We start from the raw sequence: 27,770 nt of genomic DNA on the forward strand, positions 1-27,770 counted from the left end.
ACTTGAAGCTTGATTTGCCTGCTATCACCTGAGACCTCAGGAAATCAGAGGTTTCAACTTCCTTTTTTGTTTGAGCTTTTTTTTATCTCATATTTGATGTCTTTCCCTTTCTTCTATATTTTCACCTCACGTTTCTTTTTAATCTTGCATCCATGTCTTTACATAATGACAGCCAACTATAACCTTAGTCCTAATGACAGTGAAATTAGCTCATCTCATTTTCTGTTTCCAGCCTTCCTGGCAACCACGCAAATGAACACCTGACTTGATCGTGTTTGGAGAATCTATGAGAAATTAGACCTGGCCAAAATGTAATCTGTTTTTGCATGTCTGAAAGAAGTTGAACAAACTACTGCCCTCTTTTACACTAAATACTAAAACATCTGTGCCCTATTAATTTTTGTATGCTCCATTATATCCAATCCAGAATCATAACAATTGTAGGCACTTAAAAACTGGTTGTTGAATACAACTGATTGTACGGAATTAAATGTTATTGTTATATTATACAAGTATTATGTATTATGTACTTATATATACCTATATATTATATTAATATTATATACAAGTATTTGTCTTCACTAGTTAACAGAGATACTATATCAAGCCCAATTTGACAAGATTTGGGTTTCTTACAAAATGTGAATTCTGAGAAAATTAGGATTTAAGGGACTAGACTCCATCTTTTTATAATAATCAACTTTAACCTTCTACAAGTGGGGGGAGTAAGAACCATGGGTATGACTTGGAAAGTGGATCAGAGTTTATTTTAGCACTCATGAAAATTTTTAGGGAAGCCTTATTTTAAACTCTCTGGGAGGTATTTCAAAGTACATTGTCCAAACTACATTTTGTATGCAGACAAATTGTTTCTAAAATTTCTGAGACAATGAATACAATGAGCATTTCTTCATTAGCCAGTTAAGTACTGGGAGTATAGTTGTAGGCATACAACTACCTCGTACAGATTAGCAAGATGATACCTCAACACTGCATCACCAGCGGCCCGGCCTGTCCATCCACGCTACGCTTTATTTACACTTCATCTACAGCCTCAACTGATTTTAGATGCACTTGATGAAAGAACAAAACACTTTTCACAGAGCTTTAAATTTAACTCTTAATTGAAGTCTATACATTTTACCTTCCCTTCCATAACTCCTTATCTGTCTAACGTTTTCTCAATAAAAGTTAGTTAAATAATTATTGTCTGGCACCTTAAAATACTGGACACAAAAAGATACGGATCCTTAGGTTCTATGAGGTTTAGTGTTTCCCTGGCTTAGTACATACAACATAACCAAGCCTTTACACTGGAAGTGATTCCACCTGTGTATATTGTCAAACTGGACATTTTTTTCCCAGTAACTATTACTAGGACGTCCCAACCGCCTTGTTCATATCGCTCAGGAAACTGGAAGGGAAAATTCACCAGGAAATTGCTGGAGAGACACCCAATCGAGTTCAGGGTTTTCAAAGAGCTCATTATAAAGAAACCTTACAAACTTAACTGTTCATGTCCTCAAATATCTCCTACACTAGAGAATGGATGAATGTTTTTATCTAAACTGACACTCTGATAAATTATTCTGCTATCAAGCTACTTAATAATGTTTCCTCTGTTACCTTATCACTACTATATCATACTATGACTCAGTTTCTTAGTCACTTTGAGAATTGTATGGTGAGGTTAGTGCAGTGCTGTCTGTGTCTTTAAAAGATGGTCAGAGCACAAAGTGAAGCTGGGTGTCTACAGAAATTGCTATGGTGGATAGCTGTTGAGAACATGACTACTATCAAGCTGTACAAAAGATGATTTAAAGGTCCAAGTAAAAGTCGTGAAATAATGAGTTTCTCCTCATTACATTAGATTCCCTGGGGCTGCTTTGTCAGACTTTCAATTGATGTTTCTTTTACAAAACAAATCTTGGGAACAGAGGAGGAGGAAAAATAATTGTTTAGTAACTTATTGCATTTGCATAGCAAACTAATAGTAACTAATGAAGTGTTATTTAGTCATAAGTACAGTTATACGAACTATTGAAGAAATTTAAAGATGACAAAAAACAAACTTGAATGCCTTTTTCCCCTAATTACAAAATAAATCCACTTCTTGGGGAGGTTTATAGGGTAAATATAAATTCCAGTCCTATGCTTTAGATATGTTTTCTTTGTTTAAAAAATGTGCAAAAATTTTAATTTATGCTATCAAGACTATCACTACTCATTCTTTCTAAGATGCCCACTCTGTGCCATCCATGGTTCTTTCATAGTACCGTCCATCTTTGTTTCCTAGTACTTATCATTATTGTAATCGTACATTTATCTCCATGACTCTTTGACTACTACCTGTCTCCTGTAGAGTGTAAGCTTCATGAGAACAAGAACCATGATTGTTTTTTGTTCTCCTTTGATGTCCATTCCCAGCTGAAGGTCTGTAACATGGCAGGTACTCATTAAATATTTACTGAATAAATAAATGAGCCAAAAGAAAATACCTGCCCAGAGATGGAGGAAATATTTTGGAGTAGTGTTGACTTGCTCTATGCTATTCAACACACACTACACAAAAGACTGTTCATTGACTCCGTAACCATAATTCAATTGCTGTATGCATGAAAATGTATCAGAAACATTTTTTAAGTGTAATTTTAAGGAAGTTCTAGGAGATGAAGTTTGGAGGCTCGGCTGTAGACTCTAAGCATGAGGAGTTAAGTTTAAAATTCACAAATAAAACATTTATTTGGACAAAAACAGATGCTGCAACTTCATATTAGATTAAAAATAACTTAGCATTTTCTTGTCAGATGAAAACAATTTAATCCCATAGACCACTAGATGTCCTTAAAATTATACTTGTACCTTTTCTAGTTCGTGAGTCATTAGGATCTGACTCAAAACAAACAGGCAAATGCAATAAACTTGAAATGACTTGTTCAACAAGGTCCTGAATTTATGGTAAATAGCTGGGTTTTGCTCCATTTGAGAGAAGATTAAATAAAATAAGCTTAGCTTCGTTTTATCTTTTGAATAAGCTAATATCCCAATACTTAAATCTGAGTATGAATTCACATTTTTTAATGCAGAACAAGCTACTCATACATAAACAAGTTTAATTTGAAAGGCATTATTTTTCAAGTAGCCTTAACATAAGCCAGTCCTGCCATAGTTTGCCGAGTAGTTTTATCTTACCTTTAATTATACGTACTCTGAATACCTTAACTCAGGTGCAAGAACGTCATCACATTCTAATAATGCTTTAAACACATTTATTTTCGTTACATTTATCAAGGATATCTCTAACAGATAAGGAAAAAGTTTAACATTTCTCTCTTAGGGATCCTTTTTCTTCTACATGCATCTCAGTGTCAACACTTATTAATGCATATAAACGATGCAAAAGAAAAGAGGAAATTGTTATGTTGGTTTATTAAGTGCCGATAGAGGTAGCCTTACTATTTTTATCTGACATTTCAATAATAGAACGCCAGTTCAAATGCCATAGAACTCTGAAAGCAGTGATTGAGAAAAACACATTGTTTACCTGAAAATCATTGTGTATTTAAAGGCATTATGCTCTTCTTATGTATGGGGGTAGATGATGTACTTAACATGTGACTGTCAAAGTCAAGGAACATTTTAAACTAAATTAGATATGAAATCAATATGGCTATTTTTATCATGAATCATAGACTTCCTTTAAAACTACATTTTGTAGAAAACATATATATATATATATATTTTTTTTAATTGAACAGTTCTTAAAAGTAACTCAAGCCAGTCTCCTGAGAAGTGCAAAAAGAAACCCTTTATGTGAATTGAACCATTACCATACCAGGTGATAAACTGTAAAATTCAAATAAGCATTTTAGGAATTCCAAAATATGAATAAGTGTTATTTCATTCCAAGAAAAAATAAGAATAAAAAATATGGGGGTTTTGGTGGAAAAAAATCAAGAATTTATTGCTTTTATTTGCAATTAAAATGTCAAATGCAAGAATTCACATGGCAGGGAGTGAGTTGACGAAAACACAGGTGCCTAATTCGCAAACTACAAAAAACAGTATAAAAGGTGACCATCTGGGGAGAGCTGGCTGACTTAATTTTCCTATGAGCTTACCGTCTGCTCCGTATTTTTCTTCCAAACTCCCCATTCTGACCTTGAAAATGCATCTACATGTTTTGCTACATGCATTTCCTTCTAAACATAAATGCAGGTTGACTTAATTATGCAAAGGATATTAACACAACAAAGGACATATTGTGCTGTATTTTATTTTATCTCAGTTTTCTTATTTTTTTTAACAGGTTTTATTTCTGATGGTGACAGTTTTTCAGCCTTTCAGCTGTTCTATAAATTCCTAGATCACAGCAAGATCCTTTTTGACCTACCTCCTAGAGAAATGGAAATAAAAACAAAAATAAACAAATGGGACCTAATGAAACTTAAAAGCTTTGGCACAGCAAAGGAAACCATAAACAAGACCAAAAGACAACCCTCAGAATGGGAGAAAATATTTGCAAATGAAGCAACTGACAAAGGCTTACTCTCCAAAATTTACAAGCCACTCATGCAGCTCAATAACAAAAAAACAAACAACCCAATCCAAAAATGGGCAGAAGACCTAAGTAGACATTTCTCCAAAGAAGATATAGATAGCCAACAAACACATGAAAGAATGCTCAACATCATTAATCATTAGAGAAATGCAAATCCAAACTACAATGAGATATCATCTCACACCGGTCAGAATGGCCATCATCAAAAAATCTAGAAACAATAAATGCTGGAGAGGGTGTGGAGAAAAGGGAACACTCTTGCACTGTTGGTGGGAATGTAAATTGATACAGCCACTATGGAGAACAGTATGGAGGTTCCTTAAAAAACTACAAATAGAACTACCATACGACCCAGCAATCCCACTACTGGGCATATACCCTGAGAAAACGATAATTCAAAAAGAGTCATGTACCACAATGTTCATTGCAGCTCTATTTACAGTAGCCAGGACATGGAAGCAACCTAAGTGTCCATCGACAGATGAATGGATAAAGAAGATGTGGCACATATATACAATGGGATATTACTCAGCCATAAAAAGAAACGAAATTGAGTTATTTGTAGTGAGGTGGATGGACCTAGAGTCTGTCATACAGAGTGAAGTAAGTCAGAAGGAGAAAAACAAATACCATATGCTAACACATATATATGGAATCTAAGGAAAAAAAAAAGGTCATGAAGAACCTAGGGGTAAGATGGGAATAAAGACACAGACCTACTAGAGAATGGACTTTAGGATATGGGGTGGGGGAAGGGTAAGCTGTGACAAAGTGAGAGGGTGGCATGGACAAATATATACTACCAAACGTAAAATAGATAGATAGTGGGAAATAGCCGCATAGCACAGGGAGATCAGCTAGGTGGTTTGTGACCATCTAGAGGGGTGGGATAGGGAGGGTGGGAGGGAGGGAGGGAGACGCAAGAGGGAAGAGATATGGGAACATATGTATATATACAGTTATATAACTGATTCATTTTGTTATAAAGCAGAAACTAACACACCATTGTAAAGCAATTATACTCCAATAAAGATGTTAAAAAAAATAAATAAATAAATTCCTAGACTTTCCATGATACACCTGCAAGTGCCGACAAGCACAGTTCTAAGCAACAACTGCTTCTTTGAGAGCAGTGGTTCACAAGGAGGCCCAGAAGGCAGACCTCTGAGAATGTCAGAGAGGAGTTGGAAACCTAGGACTGTACTCCTTATGTGGACCCAATGAATCATCACAGGGCGGATGACAAAGCTGAAACAGTGAGGAATTCCTGGCTTGTCACAATACACCAATTGCCCAAGTATGCTGAGGATGTCAGGATTTCTGAAGGAGGCATCACACTTTACTGACATGGGGAATTAACACCCTGAGCATAAAAACAGACTTTACACTGGTTTTCTTTTTATGTCTCAGTCTGAATACTGAAAATGATGCTTACTTTCAAGTACTTACTTTCAAGCACTTGTTGCCGCATCTTTTCTAAAATTAGACTTTTGCTTTATCCCACATTTTTTTTTCTGGAAAAAAAAATCTGTAGCTATCACTTCTTCAATATCGCTTATTCATGCTCTAATCATTTCAAGATTAGCCTCCTGCACTATATACATGGTATCTGCACTCCTGAAACTTGTTTCCAGCCTTGAATGCTTTTCAGGTTAAAACCCTGATTTATACTTGGTTGTCCTCCAACATCTTAAAGTTCATCAAGTGCTAAGCTAAACTCATCAAGTTTGTGAACCCACATGTCTCCCCTCTGACTTTTTTCCTCTCCCCATTTTCATCATCTGTTAGTCAATAAGGTATGCTCATTGTTATCTCATCCTTCCTTTGCATTCCTACAACTCTTCCTCAAATTCAGGTTAGGTCATCCAGATTACAACGATAATACAACAGTGGTCCAAAATTGTCAAACTGTTCCAAAGAATAATAGGATTCCTGGAACAAAGAGTTCCATGATCTGCATATTCCATACGACTTAGAGATTCACAAAGTATCTGAAAGGCTACAGTAAAGAAACATCTTATTAAGTTTGTTTAACCTGATTTTGGGAAACCCAATATCTCCTAATTCATTTTACTATGGAATGTTTTTCAAGGAGCGTCCAATAAAATCTCCCAGAGTCATGTTTGTAAAACATTCTTCTTCCCTATAGATTCAATCCTTCAATTTTCATGGTAGCTAATAAATATACAGCTCAGATGATTTCACTTCCCTGCTCAAAATTTTCAAACACTCTCGATTACCCATCAAACAAAGCTAAGCACCTCTATCTATCTGCAACCTACATGTTTAATCTGCTCTTTCATGACTTCATTCATCTCTGTAGTTCACCAGACGTCAAACCTAGGATTTACTGTACTACAACCGCTCATCCTCAAACCAAATAAACGTGTTTCATTAAATAAATGTGTACCATCATTTAGCAATGAATCAACCTTTCACACAAAACTCTGGTACTATGAACAGCTCTTTAAAGACTTAATGGCTTCCTGATGCTCTCCAAACTTAAACCAAAGTCTACTTTGCTAAAGAAAAATATATTTACTTTCTTCTCTCCATGATTTGAAAAACTCTGCTGTAGATAAAGTTACCTGCACTGAATATTTTTAGCAAATTAAATTGTCATTATTGCACGGTTTTCCTGAAATAAAGGTGGTATGTGGTGCTTAGTATAATTGAGCCAGATGGGAAATTGGTAAGTAGATGTGGAATGATCATATTACCTGTGATCATTTCTTTTTTTTTCTTTTTTTCTTTCTTTTTTTTTTTTTTTGCGGTACGCAGGCCTCTCACTGTTGTGGCCTCTCCCGTTGCAGAGCACAGGCTCCGGACGCGCAGGCTCAGCGGCCATGGCTCACGGGCCCCGCCGCTCCGCGGCCTGTGGGATCTTCCCGGACCGGGACACGAACCCGTGTCCCCTGCATTGGCAGGCGGACTCTCAACCACTGAGCCACCAGGGAAGCCCAATCATTTCTTAACCAGTGTCAAAACACATATTCTTATCCAATTTTTAAAAAGTAACATCTGGGTTTCCCTGGTGGCACAGTGGTTGAGAGTCCGCCTGCCGATGCAGGGGACACGGGTTCGTGCCCCGGTCCGGGAAGATCCCACAGGCCGCGGAGCGGCGGGGCCCGTGAGCCATGGCCGCTGAGCCTGCGCGTCCGGAGCCTGTGCTCTGCAACGGGAGAGGCCACAACAGTGAGAGAACCTCGTACCGCAAAAAAAAAAAAAAAAAAAAAAAAAAAAAGTAACATCTATTGAAAATACTTCTAAACGTTAACAAATTTTAGGCTATAATTTTAACTGAAATGGTACTTACTGTTCAAGAAATACTTAGTTGCACATCTGCTTTGGGTCAAGCATTGGTACCAGGCAAAAAGCAGTCAACAAGATGGACACAGTCGTTACCACAGTGTGTAGTTCTTACCAGGAGTTCCAGGCATGCTGAGAATTCTATCTCCCTCCAGCTACTATGCTATTTCTTTGAAAGCAAAAGTTCTACAAAAAGTTGTTCTTACTGTGCCTAAAATATCTCATCCTCTCCTGAGCCTACACCAATGAAGCTTTTACCTACTATTTCAAAAAAGTGTCAGGACCATCAATGACCTTCACACTGCTAATCGCAATGGTCAATTCCCAGACGAGGTCTTACCTCACCTGTTACCATTTCACACAGATAAGCCTTCCCAGCTTCTTAAAAGACTTCATTTACTTGGCCTCTGACCACCACTGTCTTTCGCTTTTCCTCCCTGGCTGGTGCTTCCTCATCTTCTCAACCTTTAAGTGTTTTAATTACGCAGAGCTGAGTCATCAAACGTCCCATCTTTTCATCCTCCAGATGGCTTTAAATACCATCTATACATTGATAATTCCCGTATTTATATCTCCATCCTGGACTCTTCCCTTGAGCTCCAGAGTTTTTTATACAGCTGGCAACTCAAACTCTTCATTCTAGCGTCTAACAGATATCTCAACACGTCCAAAATCGGTATTTCTCCTGAATGTAAACGCCTCCCCCTACGCTCTTCTGGAGTCTTTCCAATCTCAGGTGAAACTTCATCTTTTCAGGTTCTCAGACCAAACACCTGATTCTTCATCAACTGCTTTGTTTCTCCTACACCTTATACTCAAACCTGCATCAAATCGTGCTGGCTAAGTCTTCCAGGCGTGTCCAGAATTTGACCACTCATCACTACCTTTCCTGTTACTACCAGGATCCCTACCACCATCATCTCTGATCTGGATTCTTTTATTTACTTCCCAACTAATCTAGCCCGTTCAAACTAAAAATCCCACCATCTGTGGCTTTAGTATCTTAGACTAAAAGCCAAAGTCCCCAAAATAGCAAGCGTCGGCCTCCTCCAGTCCGAGGGCGGGCTGGCCTACCTCCAGTGCTCGGCTGGGCTCCCGGAACGCGTCCAGGCCGCCGTGTTCCCGGGGGCGGCCAGGTGGCCCTCAGCGGCCGCAGTCAACATGTCCCGCGGCGGGTTCCCTACAGCTGCGTGGTGACCAGGCTGCCTGGGGCCCCCTGTCCCGACCTCCCCAGCAGCTCAGAAAGGAGCTGGGCGCAGACCTGCCGCGGTGGATGCGCTGCGGTGGCAGTCCCCAGGCTGGGACAACTGAACTGCCCCTCAAACAGATGGGTACCATCTTCGGAACCCCGGACGGAAGCGAAACCCCTCTGGGGTGTTCGGGGGCCCACCAGCCCGGTGGAGAGCGAGGCCTGGCGTCCCAGGGAATCACCGAGACTCCCAGCCCCCATCCTCGGGTTGCACTTCCTGGAGCGGCCTGGCGCCACCTCGTGGCTGCTCCCGAGGCTGCACCTTTAGGACTTGGCTTTCCTAGGACTGTCACCCAGAACCCACACCCTGCGCCTTCGCCCTTGGCCCTGCCCATCCCAGAGATAACTGTAACAACTAAAATGACATCACTTGTCCAGAAAAAAAACCCAAAAAAACCCAAAGCCTCTTTGTCTTCATCTCTTTCTACCCTTTCCCTTGTTGACTGTGCCCCAGGCACAGGGCTCATTGCTGTTCCTAAAATACTTTCACAACATTATTGCCGGGCTTCCCTGGTGGCACAGTGGTTAGGAGTCCGCCTGCCAAGGCCGGGGACGCGGGTTCGTGCCTCGATTCGGGAGGACCCCACCTGTCGCGGAGCAGCTGGGCCCGTGAGCCATGGCCGCTGGGCCTGCGTGTCCGGGGCCTGTGCTGTGCAACAGGAGAGGCCAAAACAGTGAGAGGCCCGCGAACCGCAAAAAAAAAAAAAAAAATGACATTATTGCCTCAAAGCCTTTACCCTTGCTGTTTCCTCTGTGCTACTTTTCCCCAGTTATCCTCAGGGAGAACTCCTTATTTACTTATACAGTAAGTCCCCTACATACAAACCTTCAAGTTGCGAACTTTCAAAGATGCGAATGTGCATTCGCACATCCAATCATGTAAGTTACTTCACGTGTCTGGGTTACGTTGTCATGTGCGTGCATCCTCCACAAGTGGTTGTGCACTTTATTGTACAGTACTGTATAGAGTACAGTAGTACAGCATCTTTATTTCAAGCCCAGGATGTCCGGAAACAAGTGTAAAAGCAGTGGTGATAGGTATTATAAACTTATTACAGAACAGTACTATATAGCCGATTGTGTTAGTTGGGTACCTGGCTAACTTTGTTGGACTTACGAACGAACTGGGCTTATGAACACACTCTTGGAACAGAACTCGTTTGTATGTAGGGGACTTACTGTATCTAATACATGAGGACTTCCCTGGATCCACCCCTACTTTCCTTGGGTGTCTCACCGCCCCCCCGCAAACCTGCTTCATGTTTCTTCAGATTACTTAAAATTATAGAAAGTACTATGTACTTATTTGTTTGTTTTGTCGTCCTCCACCTCCACCTCACTACAATATACGCTTCACAAGAGTTGAAATTATGTCTGTGTTCACTACATAGGACCTAGAACAGGAGTTGGGACATAGTAGGCGCTCAAGAATTGAGTGAATAATTGGGTGAATTTACAAAAGGGCATTATAAGGTGCTATGGAAGCATAAAACAGAGGGAACTAAACTAGGCTCAGGGAACAAGAAAAGAGTTTTTAAGGAATCTGAAACCCAAATGCTAAAAAGACAAGTAGGAATTTGCCAAGAAACAGGAGGAAGAGGAAGGGAAGAGTTCTCCCCACAAAGAGAACAACATTGCCAAGATCCTGACTTTGTTTATTTAACAAATATTTATTAAACACCTGCAATGTGCCAGGCTGGGTTCTAGGTATTTGGGACATAAGTAGGGGAAAGGCTACACATACATAATTTTTGGCATATGGTCAGTTAATAAAATTAAGAACATATTAAGATTGATTTAAAATATTGGAAAATGGGAAGCCACTAAAGAGTTTAATGCAAGGAATGACATGATCAGATTAATATCTCAGAAAATGAAAACCAAACACAAGCCTTACCCCCAGTTCCTGGCTGTTTTGATACTTAACCAAGAAGAGCTTCCTTTCAGGTTCCACAGTCATTTCTAATATAAGCCCTTAGTATCAGATAAAGTGAAAATGGTGCTAATTATTTTCCTGTATGTGAATACAAAACAAAAAAAGTCTTATAAGTAGAAGTTCTCAAGTTTTTCAAAACTTTAATATAATTTAATGTCATTTTATTTTTAAAAAATCTTCTTTTAGCATTCTTTTCTCATATTTTTCAGGAATCTTTTTCAAATTTACTTATTTTTTCAGTGTCATGTTCTCTCCTTATAGTTTCTATTTTTAAAGTGCATTTTAAAATCATTATAAATATGCTTATAGTCTCTTTCTGATTTCTTCTATATCGAGTTCTTTTAGTTTTCCAGACATATCTTTCTTCTTCTCTCTGAATTTCTGTTCCTTCTGCCCAAAACACGGGGCTCACTAACCCCCTGGTTTGTTGTCAGCACTGACTCACTCGAATGTTCTATCTCCTTCTCATTCATTTCTAATGTTTATTTGTGAGCTCACGTTTGGCAGGGATTGTTTGTTCTATGAGAAACCAGTGATGTAGCTGAATGCTTCTTAAGAGTGCTTTCATTTTACTTCCTCTAGTCTGTCCTAGGCTAGGACTCGTTTTATGTAAGTTCCTTGAGAAAAAGTTTCCTGAACCAGCTCAGTGGTATATATTCAGACTCCAAGCTAAGCAATGCAGTTTAGGGTATGGGTATAATGAAGATCTAACACATCACCCTCAGTTCCTGCTTTGTCCCCAGCCATGGGGCTTATTTCTCAGTCTGGGACCACTTAGCATCCCTTTCATCTCCCTCTGTCCGCTTGTACCAAGATGTCAGCACGATACCACGACCATTCCAGCCTTCATTTCCCCTTTCATTCCTGGCACCTGGAGATTCTGCTTTCTCACTTGCATTCTAAGCTGTAGAGAGTTTAATTGTTAGATTTTATGTGGCACATCTTGATGTTTGTAATGGGAGAGGTTCTGTGTTAGCTCAGTCTGCCATATTACAGATTCACTCAAATTAGTCTCTAAATTGGATTTTAATTTGAAATATGAGCAACAACATAAAGACAGTCTGCCTAACCAAACAGTTGCTCAGATGTGCAAATAAATACCAAAAATTAACCAGGCTGCAAAAATGCTTTCAAAGTCTGTCTTCCCAACTGGGAACACAATTTCTTACTCAGTTAGGTTAGTGTGAATTTTAGCTCACATAGGATAAGTTAACTTTGCAAAACTGTAATAGTATAGGAAACTTGAAGAGTATAGAGACCCATCCAAGCAGAGAGGGGAGGTGAGCCAGGCTCACACCCGGCACAGGCTCACTCATCTGTGGCAGAGCATGGGCACAAGAGACACTGGGTGCCATACAAGTGGGTAAGAAGAATTCAGCTACAGTGTTTCACTGATTGATGCAAGTCCAAATGTGAGCTACCATGACAATATAAAACCTCTGGGAGTGGCAAATACAGGCAAGTTTTACAAACTTTTACTGGGAGCTCGTGAGAAAGAATGGATCAGAGTTAAGAGTAAAGGTAAAAACCTGTTACACCTGGGAGACAACTAAAAGAAAAAAACCTGTATGCCAAGGTGGAGGAAGAGGGAAGCAGGAAACTGTTAATTCCAGGATCCAATACCAATACTATTAGAGGCCCCCTACCATTGGGGAAGGGGCAGGGAGCTCTCCCACCAAGACCCTCCAAGGATGAGGGCAGAGTTTAGTCTGGTAGACCAGGAAGAGGCAGGATCATTGAGAAAGGCCCATCCTTGAGACTCAGGCACAGGGTCTTCCTGAGACCAAGGCTGGGCCAGGACAACAGAGAAGCTCCTGTGTCCCCCACCACCAGGCTAGTAAGTACCAAGAAAAGAGCAACAGTAGTCTACCCCTGGGGGAATGTAAGAGCAAAGAGCAAGAATCAGCTGGGACACGGGTGTACAAGGAAGACTGCAAGCTGAGGGTCAAGCAACTCAAATGGTTCAACTGAATGCAAATGTAAAAGCCATTCTCTCTTTTCCATTTCTTTAATGCTCTAAAAGCAGAGGTTGGCAGGCATTTTCTGTAAAGAGTCTGAGAGTAAATAGCTGAAGCTTTACAGACCAAATGGTCTCTGTCTCTGAAATTACTCACCTCTGCCACTGTAGCCTGAAAGTAGCCTGAAAGCAGCCATAGATAACATGTAAATCAATAAGCATGGCTATGTTCCAATAAAACTTTACTTATAAATATGGAAATTTGAATTTAATACAATTTTCATTGTATTAAAATATTTCATTGTCACAAAATATTTCTCTTTTTGAGTTTTCCAACCATTTAAAATAATGAAAAAAACATTCTTAGCTCTCAGGCTGGATTTGGTTTGGGGGTTATAACTTGTGAGCCCTGGTTTAAAGCACAATTAGTAGCAATGAATTATGCATTTATAGCATAGATTTAACAATAGCACAAAAGACAAGAGGCGGCAGTTGGAAGTATATTATTTTAAGGAAGGCTGTGATAAGTTAACGATACACACTGTCGACCCTAGCCAACACCCCCCCCCCCACAATACAAACATTAAAAGAAAGACAGCAAAATCAGCAAAGGCCTACATCAATATTAGATCAGTAAAGTATTGTTTGAATGTAAGACAAATGATTAGATACAGCTCCTTTACATTTGGAAAATGCATAACTTACAAATAGAAAATTTCATCTCGAAAAATATCCAGGAGAAACTGCTAAGAAAAAAATAATTAAATGTATTTAAATAATTCAATGTATTTGAAAATAATGGAGAACAATCCAAGAGAAGAGGCTCTGAAAACTTGTTAGTACATGTAAGACAAAGATTTCAAAACTCACACAGGGAAAAAAATGAAACTAAGCAGGAAATTAGGCATACTTTAATGTGTATCTGTGTACAACTTATCTTGCCTATAGCTAATTTGTCCAACTACTTAGGATAGAGGATTGCCGAGGCTAAGATCATGTGATGATTGCTATACTGTCTTAGCTTAAATTGCTATAACAAAGTACCATAACCTAAGTGGCTTCAAAAACAGACCTTTATTTCTCACAGTTCTAGAGACTGGAAAGTTCAAGATCAAGGTGCCGGCAGGTTCAGTTTCTGGTGAAAGTCCCTTTCCAGCTTGCAGCCATCTGCCTTCTGGATGTGTACTCACAGGGCGAAGAGAGAGCTCTAGTCTCTTCCTATAAGGGCACTAATCTCATCATCAGCCCCACCCTCATGACCTCATCTAACTCTAATTCCTGCCTAAAGCCTCCACCTCCAAATCACATTGGGGGTTAGGATTTCAACATATGAATGGGGAAGGGAGAGACAAAAACATTCAGTCCATAGCATATACACAATCTTAATACTTTGCTATTCAAAGTTATCATTTGGAAGCCAAACTGTCAATACTTGGAAAATGTGTGTCATCAGAAGAAATGAGTGTCTACATGATCCAGAATACCTTATTTATCCAGAGGCATATATCTGTCAAACTCAACTAACTAAAACAGGTCTGAGAAGCTGGAGTGATGCAGAATTTCCCTGTGAGCTAGCCACATAAATATCTCATCATTCCGTTAGTAATATGCATTATTGTCCTGCTTTACTTGTTTTATCTTCCACTATTCTTTTACAAAACCTCCATTTTCTAGAGAACATATACTATATCAGAGAAGGAAAGAAAATGAATCCTATATTTTCAGGTTAAAAATGGTTAAAAATTGGGCTTCCCTGGTGATGCAGTGGTTGGGAGTCCGCCTGCCGATGCAGGGGACGTGGGTTCGTGCCCCGGTCCGGGAAGATCCCACATGCCACGGATCAGCTGAGCCCGTGAGCCATGGCCGCTGAGCCTGAGCATCCGGAGCCTGTGCTCCGCAACGGGAGAGGCCACAGCAGTGAGAGGCCCGCGTACCGCAAAAAAAAAAAAAAAAAAAAAAAGGTTAAAAATTAACCATTAATTAATTTTCAGTTGTCTGTAAGGTTTTGAGGCAGGAGATAGGTGGGCTCCAGGCTGGACATTTACAACTGGCCTGTTCACACTTCCTGGGGTGAGAAGAAGATGGTCTCCAGGCCGCACTTTCATTACCAGCCCCCTGTTTATACTTCCTGAGGCAAGAGAAAAACGGGCTCCGGACTACATATTTATGACCGGACTCTTCTCTATATTTCGAGATCTGCACTTCGATATAAGAAACAGCAACAGGCATAGGGTAGATAACTGGACATTGGACACTTTTATGGCAGGGACAGAGAGGGACTAAATGCTGTTAAAAGATCAGGAGGTCATACATTTCCCATCCTTAGGGCAAGGGAAACATTGTACATGCACAGAAAGGCTCCTTGGGGGTCAAAAAGGAGGGAGCACCACCCCATACTTTGTGATGCTAAGGCCGTCCCATAGGTCTCTGGGCTGTGATCCATCTTGGAAAAAAGTTGTGCACACATGTCGGGGAAAGTCCTAGGCCAGGTGTGGAAAAAGAAACCAGATAATTGGCCAAAGGTAAACAAAGACCTGGAAGAAGTGCCCTATATAGATGACTTCACTGCCTCTTTCCTGCACTCCTCCTCATTAGGGAGGATGCCCACACCTTCCTCTCCGGGTGTGCATCTCTGCCTTGCTTCTATCTTAACTAAACCAACCGTTTCTCTGTGTGCTCTCCCACTTGTTGTTGTGGTATGTCTCCAATAATAAACTTTGTATGTGTTTTTACAGTTTTTGCCTCCGTGAGAAATGTATTTTTCACTAGGGGCAAGAGCCAGGAGGGTCTGGTGGCTAGGATTCCTGGTTGTTTTTTTTTGTTTTGTTTTGTTTTGTTTGCGGTACGCAGGCCTCTCACCGTTGTGGCCTCTCACGCAGGCTCAGCAGCCATGGCTCACGGGCCCAGCCGCTCCGCGGCATGTGGGATCTTCCTGGACCGGGGCGCGAACCCGTGTCCCCTGCATCGGCAGGCGGACTCTCAACCACTGCGCCACCAGGGAAGCCCGGATTCCTGGTTTTCATACAGGCTGCCCGGGTTCAATTCCTGGGCAGGGAATTAAGATCTTGCTTCCTGCCACCACTCACTGCTGCCTCTCCGAGATCAGTTTACTTAGATGGATCATCTCTCCCACATTTAATGCTAGGCAAATACAGCATGGCGTGGGCCACTGAAACACATGTTAAAACCTCAAGGCATATATTTTAAAGATCGTGGGTAAGCAGAGTGTGTTTATGTCCTTCAGGCCATTTAGAGCCAATCTTGAAGAAAAAACAGAAGTCACAGCTTTCTCTTCATGCCTGGAACTCAGGTTGTGCTGCACTTGTCTCACTTAACAGCAAAGACTGTACAGAAAGGGACTTGGGGCCCTATTATCACTTTTTCAACTCTCTCTGTGAGCCTGTCAAAATTCCAAGTATATGAAGGAGTTTTATCTGCGCATGACAGATCACTGAAAGATAATCTAAATGTCACAGTCATAATCTCTTGGTTCACTGGCACAGCATGGAAAGAAGGAACAGAATCTTGCTAGACTTTCTTATAATTCCATATTTGGGTATTTTGATCTTTTGTACCAAGAAAGTAATAAACGTGATTAATAATAAGCACAACCATTTATTAAACACCTGCTATTTTCAAAGAATTGTGCTAGACTTTTAAAATACATCACTTAAATTAGTCTTTACCAGCATTAGTATATACCCCTTTTTATAAGCATTGAATAAAATTCTTTCCTTTTTGTCTGAACAACATACCGTCCTGGTGGTGCCTCCTACCAGTCTGTCTGCTCTTTGAAGCCTTTGCAAGCACCTCTGCGTTTGCCATCCCTTACCAGTCCAAGTCCCTCAAGTCTTGTTACAGACCCTGTTACAGACCTATGTACTTGCTCTCCACAGCGTAGCATAGTGATTAAACTCAAGGTCTCAATATAAACCAGACTGAGTTCCAATCCCTTTATTTAGCCTCTTTCTGCCTCAATCCCCACATCTTCAAAATACTAATAGCGTGTGCCTCAGAGGTTTGTTTTCAGGACTAACTGAAATGAAATATGAAAAACTCTAAGCACAATGCCTGGCGTGTAGTAAATGCTCAAAATGTGTGAGCTGTTACTATAATACTCAAACTATGTTATCATAAATTATGTTTCATGTCTGTCTTCCCTGGACTGCGCGCTCTACCCCTAGCCTTTGACTCGGTACCTGCCACATGGTAGATGCTCATTCTCTTTTCCTTGTAAGGCTAAGGAAGAACCTTAGCCTTGCAAGCCTATGTAACCACAGCCTGTAGCCTATGTATCACCACATAAAGTGGGTGTCATTATTTCTATATTAAGAATGAAAGAAGCAGAATGTGGAGAGAGTAAGCAGTATTCTAAGCTTCCACAGATAGTAAGTGGCAGAACTGCAATTCAAATCCATTCTGTCTAAATCCAAAGCCTGCGCACTTTTCATTTACTGCACTGGGAAAAACACATGCCCTGGGGAGGAGGGGTGGGGAATAATCAGTGTTGAGCACTTACTATGGACTTGGCAGTGTTCTAAGCACTTGCATATGTCTTCTTAGTTAATTTTTACAGTAATCTTAAGAGATAGAAACTATTATTATTTTCAATTTTATAGATGAAAAGTAAAGGACAGAGAGAAGATATTAACAGGCCAAAGTTACAGAGCTAAGGAAGAGGCAGGCATAGGTAGGATTTGAACCCAGACGTCTGGATCCAGCGCTCACACCCCTGACTGGCATGTGTATGCCTCTCTCAGCATCATGTGATGCTTCACAATTAAACAGCACTAAACAAGAGTCAAAAAGTCACTCTTGGTTATATTTTCCCCAGTCAACTGTTGAGTACACTTTTTTTTTTTTTTTTTTTTTTTTTGCGGTACGCGGGCCTCTCACTGTTGTGGCCTCTCCCGTTGCGGAGCACAGGCTCCGGACGCGCAGGCTCAGCGGCCATGGCTCACGGGGCCCAGCCGCTCCGCGGCATGTGGGATCTTCCCAGACCGGGGCACGAACTGGTGTCCCCTGCATCGGCAGGCGGACTCCCAACCACTGCGCTACCAGGGAAGCCCAAAAATTTCTTTTTTAAAAATAAATTTATTTATTTTATTTTTATTTTTGGCTGTGTTGGGTCTTCATTGCTGTGTGCGGGCTTTCTCTGGTTGCGGCGAGCAGGGGCTACTCTTCTTTGCAGTGCACAGGCTTCTCACTGCAGTGGCTTCTCTTATTGTGGAGCACAGGCTCTAGGCGTGTGGGCTTCAGTAGTTGTGGCACGAGAGCTCAGTAGCTGTGGCGCACAGGCTCTAGAGCGCAGGCTCAGTAGTTGTGGCGCACGGGCTTAATTGCTCCGCGGCATGTGGGATCTTCCCGGACCAGGGCTCGAACCCGTGTCCTCTGCATTGGCAGGTGGATTCTTAACCACTGCACCACCAGGGAAATCCCTAAAGTTACACAATTTCAATTACTCATAGAAATTATTTTAATTATCCATTTTTCTCCAAGAATTGATTTTGTCAGTCTTCTTTATAAGTCATGTAAAGACTTCCTTATAAGTCATGATTTTTTAAAAAGCCATTCTGCTTAAAATCAGGGCAAAAAGATAAGCAGAAGTAACATTTTGGAGAATTCCATTGTATTATCTTTTCTGACCTTGAGATGGAAAGTGAAGGAGAGTTGGAGCTACTGGACTGAAGGAAAGTTCCTAAATCCATGCATTTTTTAATATAGTGAAGTATTTTTATGTTCTTCATTATAATGGTATTAAGTATCATGGATTGCACCCTGCCTTGTTCCCTTGATTTTAGCTGAAGGTCATTCCTGGTTGTAGAGATTAAAATCCGGGCAAAGGTGTAGGGAAGAACTGCACTGAATATTTTAAATTCTGGAAGAGATGATTCCACACTAATCTCCTTATCAGCATCTTCTCTTTGCCACAAGGGTAAATTACAGTTACTTTCCACATCACAGTCTAATATAAAATATTACACTGAAAATGAATATATCTCATATAATGACCACTTGGGTTCAACATGTAGATCTATGCATAGTGACATGTAAATTACAATGCTTAAGATATCTTTGGGGCTTCCCTGGTGGTGCAGTGGTTGAGAATCCGCCTGCCAATGCAGGGGACACAGGTTCGAGCACTGGTCTAGGAAGATCCCACATGCCACGGAGCAACTAAGCCCGTGAGCCACAACTACTGAGCCTACACTCTAGAGCCCATGAGCCACAACTACTGAAGCCCATGAGCCACAACTACTGAGGCCCACGTGCCTAGAGCCCGTGCTCCTCCATAAGAGAAGCCACCACAATGAGAAGCCTGCACACTGCAAAGAAGAGTAGCCCCTGCTTGCCACAACTAGAGAAAAGCCCACACGCAGCAATGAAGACCCAACGCAGCCAAAAATAAATTAATTAATTTTAAAAAAAGGTATCTTTGAAAATCTAAATATATAGTGTTTTAGTCTAGCAGTAAGAAGCAAAAAGTTGAGATTTTCTTGGTATACTTATAACCAAATATCTACCCCAGATACATACTTAGAGTGTTGTTATTTCTTGGTAATTTTTCTTTTCAATCATTTGCTTGGTTATGGAGGTATTAATGGGATGGTAGCCAAGCTTTACATGTGCAACTGCTTTTTTGTGTATTCTTCCCTCTATCCATAATGCTTTTCCTAAGGGTCTTATTAATACACCAGAACTCAGATTAAATGTTACTTTCTCAGTGAGCCTTCTTCGACCAACACCATCTAAATAGGTCCTTCCCCATTATTCTCTATCCTCCTGTCATGTTTATTGTTTTCAGAGCACTTCCTATTTTCAACTAATCTAAAATCGTGATTATAACTTATACATCTGGCCCCTGGCCACCAACTCACAAAGCCCATTTTTTGCCACTCTTCCCTGTGCTCACATTTTCGCACTGACTTTCTTGATGTTCCCAGGATACACACGTGAGGTCCTTCTCCAGAGCACATTCTTCCAGATATCTGCAAAGTTTGCTTCCTCACTTCCATCGGGTCTCTTCTCCAATGTCACCAACTCGGAGGAGAGGGTCTTCCTTGACTATCATGTTTCAAACAGCAGCCCATCACTCTCTTTGATTGTCTTACTTTTTCTCACTAGCACTTATAGTTGTGTACCTATGTGTTCAGTGTGTGGTTCTCTCATGAGTATGTAAAGTCCATTAGGCTTTATCTACGTTGTTCATTAGGACCGCCATATTGCTTAAAACAGTGCTTGCCGTAAGGCTGACACTCAATAATTTGTTGAATGAATGAACGAATTCCTAACTTATTATGTTTTCCCCACTAGACTCTTAAGGACCATAAAAGCAGAAACTTTGTCTCTGGCATTCCTGTAGCATCTCGTATATAGCAGGTGATAAATGAATATTTATTGAATTAATGAATGGTTTGAATGAGTGTGTGTGTGTGTGCATGTGTGTGTAATTTCTTTCCCTCCTTAAGCTCTAATTTGAATGAGTGTGTGTGTGTGTGTGTGTGCATGTGTGTGTAATTTCTTTCCCTCCTTAAGCTCTAATTACCATGAAGACTATGTGGTAGTCTGTTTAGCTCACCAGTATATAGCAATCCCACAGTAGGGTCTGACTTGCTGTAGGCACTCAATAGGCAATCCTAAGGACTGGGACCAGCGTGAACAGGAAGCTGCTGTGACCACAGCCACACATAAGCCCCCATAGAGTTAATCTGAGGTCTTAATGGCAGATGGAAAAGAGTTTAGGATGTACACAGAGCAGTGAAAACCTGAAGCCACCCTGTTTGTCCTTTCAGGGCCAGGCTGGTTCCAGCTAAGGCTTGCTTCCCAGACAAGAGCCAGGAAACTAGCGCAGACTTCTGAGCTTCTTACTTTCAGATAATATCTTTTGAATTCTGGGAGGGATCAATCTTAATTTCAAGCCATAGCTTTGATTTGTTTGCTTAAAACCTCCGCCCTGAAGATTCCAGATGAATCTGTTGATAATGCCAAAGGGCATCAAACAAGAAAAATTAGATTTTAGCATAAAATCTCCCACTAACTAGTAGAGTAACCTTGGAAACATCTCTTATCATTGTTTCTTTCATGTTTTTCATTTGAAAAATGAAGATGCTAGAAAAGAGCCAGCAGAATACATATGGATTATGTATTTGGGTTTGCTTGATGAGATGCCCTTAGGAGGCTTTATGCAGTGTCTTCTTTCCTTTTCTCCTGTGCTCACCTGCCACAATCCCCCTTGGTTAATAATCACAGATAAGTGAGCTATGGTTGCTGATGGAAATCTGTCAAGTGCATGGGGGAAAAGAAAGTTTAAGAACCACTGGCCGATGTTCTCCCTGCCATTCTTTCCAGGGTCAAAATGTTGTGAATCGGGCTTCCCTGGTGGCGCAGTGGTTGAGAGTCCGCCTGCCGATGCAGGGGACACGGGTTCGTGCCCCGGTCTGGGAAGATCCCACATGCCGCGGAGCGGCTGGGCCCGTGAGCCATGGCCGCTGAGCCTGTGCGTCCGGAGCCTGTGCTCCGCAACGGGAGAGGCCACAACAGTGAGAGGCCTGCGTACCGCAAAAAAAAAAAAAAAAAAAAAATGTTGTGAATCTATGAGCTGTACCTCTGTTCACTATGAAAACCTTATATTTTAACGGCGCGTAAGTTGTTACAATCCTTAGTTCCCTTACACTAATTTACATTAATTTTTGATCTTCTACTGTGATCAGGGACTATGGCAGGCACTGAGAATACAAAGATGAATTTAGAAATGGTCTCTTCCCTCAAGGAGTTCCGTTCAATGAGGAGATAGATGCAGCTGAGTTTGAGAAATGCTTTGATGAGGCCAAAGTAGTGGGTGACCTCAGAGCACGTCACAGGACACCTGGAAGGGGTGGGAGAGGAAGTGATCTGCAAAATCTTCCAGTAGGTGACCGGAAACTGAGTCCTAATTTTAATTCGTTGAATTCTAAACTGTTAAAGCTGCACAGTGGCAGAATCATTTAATCCAAACTCCTTATGTGCCATAGAGGAAAACATGCCCAAAGAGGCTAACCAACTACTCCAAAGTGAGTATCAGAGTTACAGCTAGGAGCCAGATAAGTATTATTGGGCTCTCTCTTTTAAGAGATTTTTATTTTTTGTAGGAAAATTTTTATCAGTTTATTTCATCAATTTAATGATGTAATTAATCAGTTAATTATATTTTAATAATGTATAGGGGAAATTATTAATATGTATTGACTTCATGCACAGTAATGATGCCAGTAACCCACCATCTGTAAACTACAGACCTCGCAGTGAGCTGCTGGTGAATTTATTCAGATACATTCACTGTGTCACCCACCCTTGCCTCTTGAGCTACTTAATCCATGAACCTAATCACAACTGGGAAGGACAGGTGCAGTCTGGCTGTGAACAAGAAGAATACAACTTAGTCTGATTGCACTTCCTCTCCACAACTGATCCAGGCATTTAAAGTAAGACCCCCCCCAAAGTGAAATGTTTTTAGTAGTAGTAGTATATAAAATTCCTCAGGTATGCAATTTTCTTGGAGTTTGTTTGCTTGTTCATTTTCTCTCCTAACATAGTCGTTTTACTTGGGAATCTTTAAAGACTATGATTTAGGAATGGGACAATATAAGATCTCATTACATTAAAACAGAAATACTTGGGAAATCCATAATTTCTAATAGCTTGCCACCTGTTTGGTTTTTAGAGGCAATGGATTTATCCTGCTTAGGGTAGATGATGATCCTGGGGAGAAATCATGGATTATGCAATGGATTTCTGACCTTTTTAACTACTGTTATTAACTCACTAGATTGCAAACCAACATTTCCCAACATAAAATCAATTATTTTTTTATCTTTCAACTCCTACCCCAAGTAAGGTTGCTATGGGCACCACATAACATCCGCTCTGGCGCCAACAGATTACATTAAAGTCACCCACAACCTCTCCAAATTAAAAACCTCACTAAGTTTGCCCTGGCCTTTTCACTGTACTCGCAATAGGATGCTCTTTTGCCTTGCCCCATAGTCCAGTTTAATCCGCTAGAAAGAATATTTTTAGAGGCACATCGGACTAAATCATTTTCATCTGAGCACACCATTTCCAAATGGCCGCCCACGGTCCTAAATCCGGCCGCTGCGGACCAGGACGAGGAGGTGTCCTCCGCTGCAGAGTCCTGAGACTCAGCGCATTCATAACTGGACGTCGGAAGCCAGAAAGGAAACTCGAACACGCAAAGGCCAGGTATAACCCCGCACGGATGCACCGGAGAGGCCGAGATCGCAGCGGAGGTTTCCGTCCTTAGGCTTGGGGAGGGCCTGGGAAGGAAGCAAACATTGCTTCCCCAGTCAAGTCGGAGAGCAGGACGCACAGGGTCGGAGGTCAGAAGTTGAATTTCAACCCAGCCTGCGCTGCGTCCCAGCGCCTTCCGCAGCCCGGGCACCGCGGTGGCACAGGGCTGGGAGAGGACGAGGCTGGCTGGGGCAGGAGAAACTGTGAGTTGCCACTGCCGGAGAGCCGCCGGCGGCGAGGGCAGACACGACCCCTGGCGCCTTCAGAGCGCGAAAGCCGGGAGAGCAGGGCACGGCTGCCGCGACGCTGCGCCCCCGGCCCCGGCACGGCTGCCCGCGCTCCGCGTTGCCCTTTCGGCCGAGGGCAGCTCCCCGCCGCAGCAGCCCAGCCGCCGTGCGCCCCGGCACAGGTCACACGGGGTACGCCTTGTCCGTCCCCGGGCGGCTGCCCGGGCACCCGCAGCCTGACCGACCTTCGCCCCCCGGCACGGGGACAAACTTCCTTCCTCCCAGGCCCCCGGCAGCGTAGGCTGGCAAGCGGCTCACTCGCCAGGCTTTCCCGGTCTCCGGCTGCAGCCGCCCTCGCCCGGCTCGGCCAGCTTCCTCCCTGCCCCTCACCAACCCCGAGCCCCGGGCGGGCGCCGAGCGATCCCCGCGCCTCCGCTCCAACAAAGCCGGCGGCCCGGAGGCGATCCGGCGAGGGGCTGGGAGTGGCGGCGGGGGCGCCAGAGCCCGGCGAAGGCACCCTTGTGCCGGGCGAGTGAGGCGTGAAGGGGGCAGCGGGGACGTGGCGGGCAGAGAAAAGGGGAAGAAAGTATCCTGCTCTCAGCGCGAAAGCCTTCTTCGCTCCTCCTCGCTGCCCTGCTCCCCCTGCCCGAGCACGTCTGGCGGTCCCGGTGGGAGCTGGCGGGGCCAGAGGGGGAGGCAGAGGGGACGCAGTGGCCTGGCGGGTGAGCTGCTCCCTTACCTCTGTCCAGAGTGAGCGGCTGGACCACTGTCAATGTCGCCATGTCTGCCGTGGGAGCCGAAGTGACGCTCAGCTTCAGCATCAGCAACCGCTTGTAGTGAGAAAAAGAGGAGGAGATTGGGGGCGGGGTGGAGAGGGAAGACGGAAAGGAGGGGGGAAGGAGGGAAGGTGGTGGTTGTGGAGGAGAGAAGGCTTGGGTGGGTTGGCAGCCAGATGGAGACGCGACTGTTCCGCGAGGGGCAGACCTTCAGATGCGGCGTGAAGCTGCGCAGGGACCGGAGAGCGAAAGCATCGCGGGCTCTGGCAAGGAAGGCTCTGCCCTAGAACTTTGCTCTTCCACCCCAAGGAGCGCCGGATGCGTGTAGCTAGTGTGTCGCTTTCTTTCAACTTTCCACTCAAACAGAATGGTCAGAGTGTCCGTGCGTCTGGGGGAAGGAGAAGAATAAAAGGGAGGGGATAGAGACGAGGGAGGCAGAGAGATGATTTTTTTCGGATTAAGAGAATTTGTCAACCCTTTAATCCCATCCCCTAGAAGGAAAATGCTTCTAGTACAGAAATGTTGGGGTTTAACTGTAGTTGCTGTTAATTTCTGTTAAAGTTTATTTCGGAATGTTGACTTATAACAGTACACGAGATAACTGACGTAAAGCCAGAGTTCCATCACTAGGCCCCCGTTAAGGACCTGAGTATATTGCCTAGAAAATAACGTATCTCACAAGCAAACTTCTTAATAATGGTTTTAAATTAAAAATCACGATGAGAAAACAATTAAAAGCACAAAGAGAGGTTTCTATCACTAAGTTTGAAAAACATGTCCCTAGCACTCCTCCAGGTTGATCCTCAGAGCTGCCACTTGCTAATTAACATATGTGACAGGAATTGAACTAAGCCATGGCCTGACTTGGGGATTCAATACTGTCCTGCCTTCCAGTAGCCTGTAATCTAATGGGAGATGATGTCTTTAAAAGGGTGACTTTAGAGTCAGTTGATCAAGATTCAGTTACTAGAACCTTCAACTATTAGCTGTGACCCCTTCACCCCAACAGACTGCTTTCACTATCTTGCCACTGTAGGGACTCTCATTTTTTTTTGATCAAGAAATTAAGAGGCATATAGAAATCTTGTGTAAGCAGAAGGGTGATGACTATGGGTTCAGGATTGGAAATGACAAAGCTGCCTCCGTCACCTTCCCTATGACAGAGCAGAATTGTTTTGGCTAGCAATATCCTCTTGAAGACAGACACAGTTTTACAGCAAAAGATTTGCATATAATCTACGTCATTGTCTTCTGATTACAATACGGATGGTTTCTGAAAACTTTCCCATCTCATGGTTTACATTTGAAAAAAAACTAAAACAAGATTTCACCAGTGATTTGAGAAAGTCATAAATGATTGGCCAAACACCTAACACACCTTCAAGACATACGGAAAATAATGGTTCAGCATGCCTATATTTTCATTTAGTGTTTAGACAGAACACTGATCTGGAAATTCAAGTCTTAGTTATGTGCTTTTCAGAAATCAAATCTCTCACTGATCCCCAGTTTCTTCATCTGTCAAACAAGGGCATTTGTAATCTTCAATCTCACTGAGGTTCTGTAAAATGAGGAAACTTATTCTTCCCTGCAATCTCACTGAGTTTTGTGAGGGTCTGACGAGATCATGCACATGTACGTGCTTTGAAAACAGTAAAGTATATACAAATATATTCATACAACAAACATACATCCCACCTGAACTGTATGGCAAGACTCTGCTAGGCGCTAGCCATGCAAAGCTTAATGAGACGTGGCACTTTTTCTAGACAGTGCTCAGTACAGGTTGGGAGACAAATAATGAGCTGGCTGTGAGAATATGAGCAAGCTCTGAGCAAAAATGAGAGCAGCAAGTGCTCTAAGCACCGTAGAAAGGAAGTGCTGTGGGAGACAGGGGGAAGCAACAATTCTGGTGGATTATCATTATTCATCTCCCCTAAATCAAACAACAGACAGAAGTTGAATTGTGGACAATAACAACAGAGTATGTTCCAAGGCTTTGCACAAAATATCAAACCTCATTCAATAACTGAGGACGAAAAGAACATACAAATCCCTTGGCCACTAATGTAGTTCTTAACAACATCCTGTATTGTGACTATGTACTTTAGTGGCTTGATTCATAAATCTAAAAGCCATGATTTCAACACAAATCCCAGATTGTGAAGTCCATGAAGGTAGGCTTTTTGTCTTTTTGTTTCCTGATGTAGCCTCAGCACCAAATGTTTAATAGAATGTTTCTGGACTTATGCTTTGAGCTCCCTAATTGAAAATTTACTCTACCATTCTCCCTCTGTGTTGACTCTGTAGGGTTTTTGTATGGATTGAAAAAGACAGGACGAGAAAGCACAAATCACCATATATTCGTTAGTTATTATTTCTAATAGTGGCAAGTTCAATGCTTTTAGCTTATGTCTGCACAGGTGTGAAAAATGAATAATAAACAATTCATTATCTGTTAGATTTTGTTTTTTATGAAGGATGAACAACTAGCTACTGTCTCTAATAACACTTGTGAATTTCTAATTGAGACATGCAGAAACATAAGAAAATATCCTTAATCTACTGTATTGCTTTGGTAGCTATGACCATGCTTAAGTCTCTTGAGTAACTGCCTGGACCACTCCTGTTCCAAACACAGTGTCTCATCAAGGTCAGTATACTTGGTCCCTTCACATGTGTGTTGCCTTGCTGACTGTGTATTAATCAGGGAATTGTTAGAAACACCTGTGATTATACTTTTAGCTATTTGGTTACACAATCAGTGCAATTTTTCATTAAATGATACATAGTAATGTACCTCTGTGGCGCCTTTATTTTCAATGAAATTCATTAATTCAGACATTCTTATTGAACACTTTATATATATGCCAGGCTTGGAGCTAGGTTGGTTTCTCTTTATCTTTTCAGCCCAGAGGATTAGGTATTATTATCCCATTTTATAGATAAGTAAACTGAGACTCAGAGAGGTTAAGCAACTTGCTTAAAAATAGTAGCACCTGGGCCTTCCCTGGTGGCGCAGTGGTTAAGAACCTGCCTGCCAGTGCAGGGGACACGGGTTCGAGCCCTGGTCCGGGAAGATTAATGTTTGCTCTGATTCTGCCATAGGCAATAGAACATGCCATGGAGCAACTAAGCCCGTGCGCTACAACTACTGAGCCTTCACTCTAGAGCCCGCGAGCCACAACTACTGAAGCCTGTGCACCTAGAGCCTGTGCTCCGCAACAAGAGAAGCCACCACAATGAGAAGCCCATGCACCGCAACGGAGAGTAGCCCCGGCTTGCCTCAACTAGAGAAAGCCTGCGTGCAGCAGCAAAGACCCAATGCAGCCAAAAAATAAATAAAATAAAAAAATGTTTTAAAGTGAATGTCTTTAAAAAAAAAATAGTAGCACCTGTATTCAAGAGCCCCCGTGCTTTCCACTGAGAAACACGCTTCACCTTGCATTATTCAAGATTTAGTGATTT

At 42.1% G+C, this 27,770-nt stretch overlaps 1 protein-coding gene across 3 annotated transcripts in view; it reads right to left on the reverse strand.

Annotated features, from left to right (window-relative positions):
* The window catches only part of LIN7A (lin-7 homolog A, crumbs cell polarity complex component), a 240,927-nt gene that overhangs the window by 106,249 nt on the left and 106,908 nt on the right, over positions 1-27,770 (reverse strand). For all 3 annotated transcript variants that reach the window (XM_082636676.1, XM_082636677.1, XM_082636678.1), the window contains 2 exons: positions 24,511-24,690; positions 24,266-24,356 (listed from right to left, as the gene is read on the reverse strand). In XM_082636676.1, coding sequence (XP_082492802.1) covers positions 24,266-24,347 — 82 coding nt within the window. In that variant the 5' untranslated portion in view covers positions 24,348-24,356; positions 24,511-24,690. The remainder of the gene's footprint in view (positions 1-24,265; positions 24,357-24,510; positions 24,691-27,770) is intronic.

Source organism: Mesoplodon mirus (assembly GCF_964341445.2).
Source record: "Mesoplodon mirus genome assembly, chromosome: 11".
NCBI classification, from domain to species: domain Eukaryota; kingdom Metazoa; phylum Chordata; class Mammalia; order Artiodactyla; family Ziphiidae; genus Mesoplodon; species Mesoplodon mirus.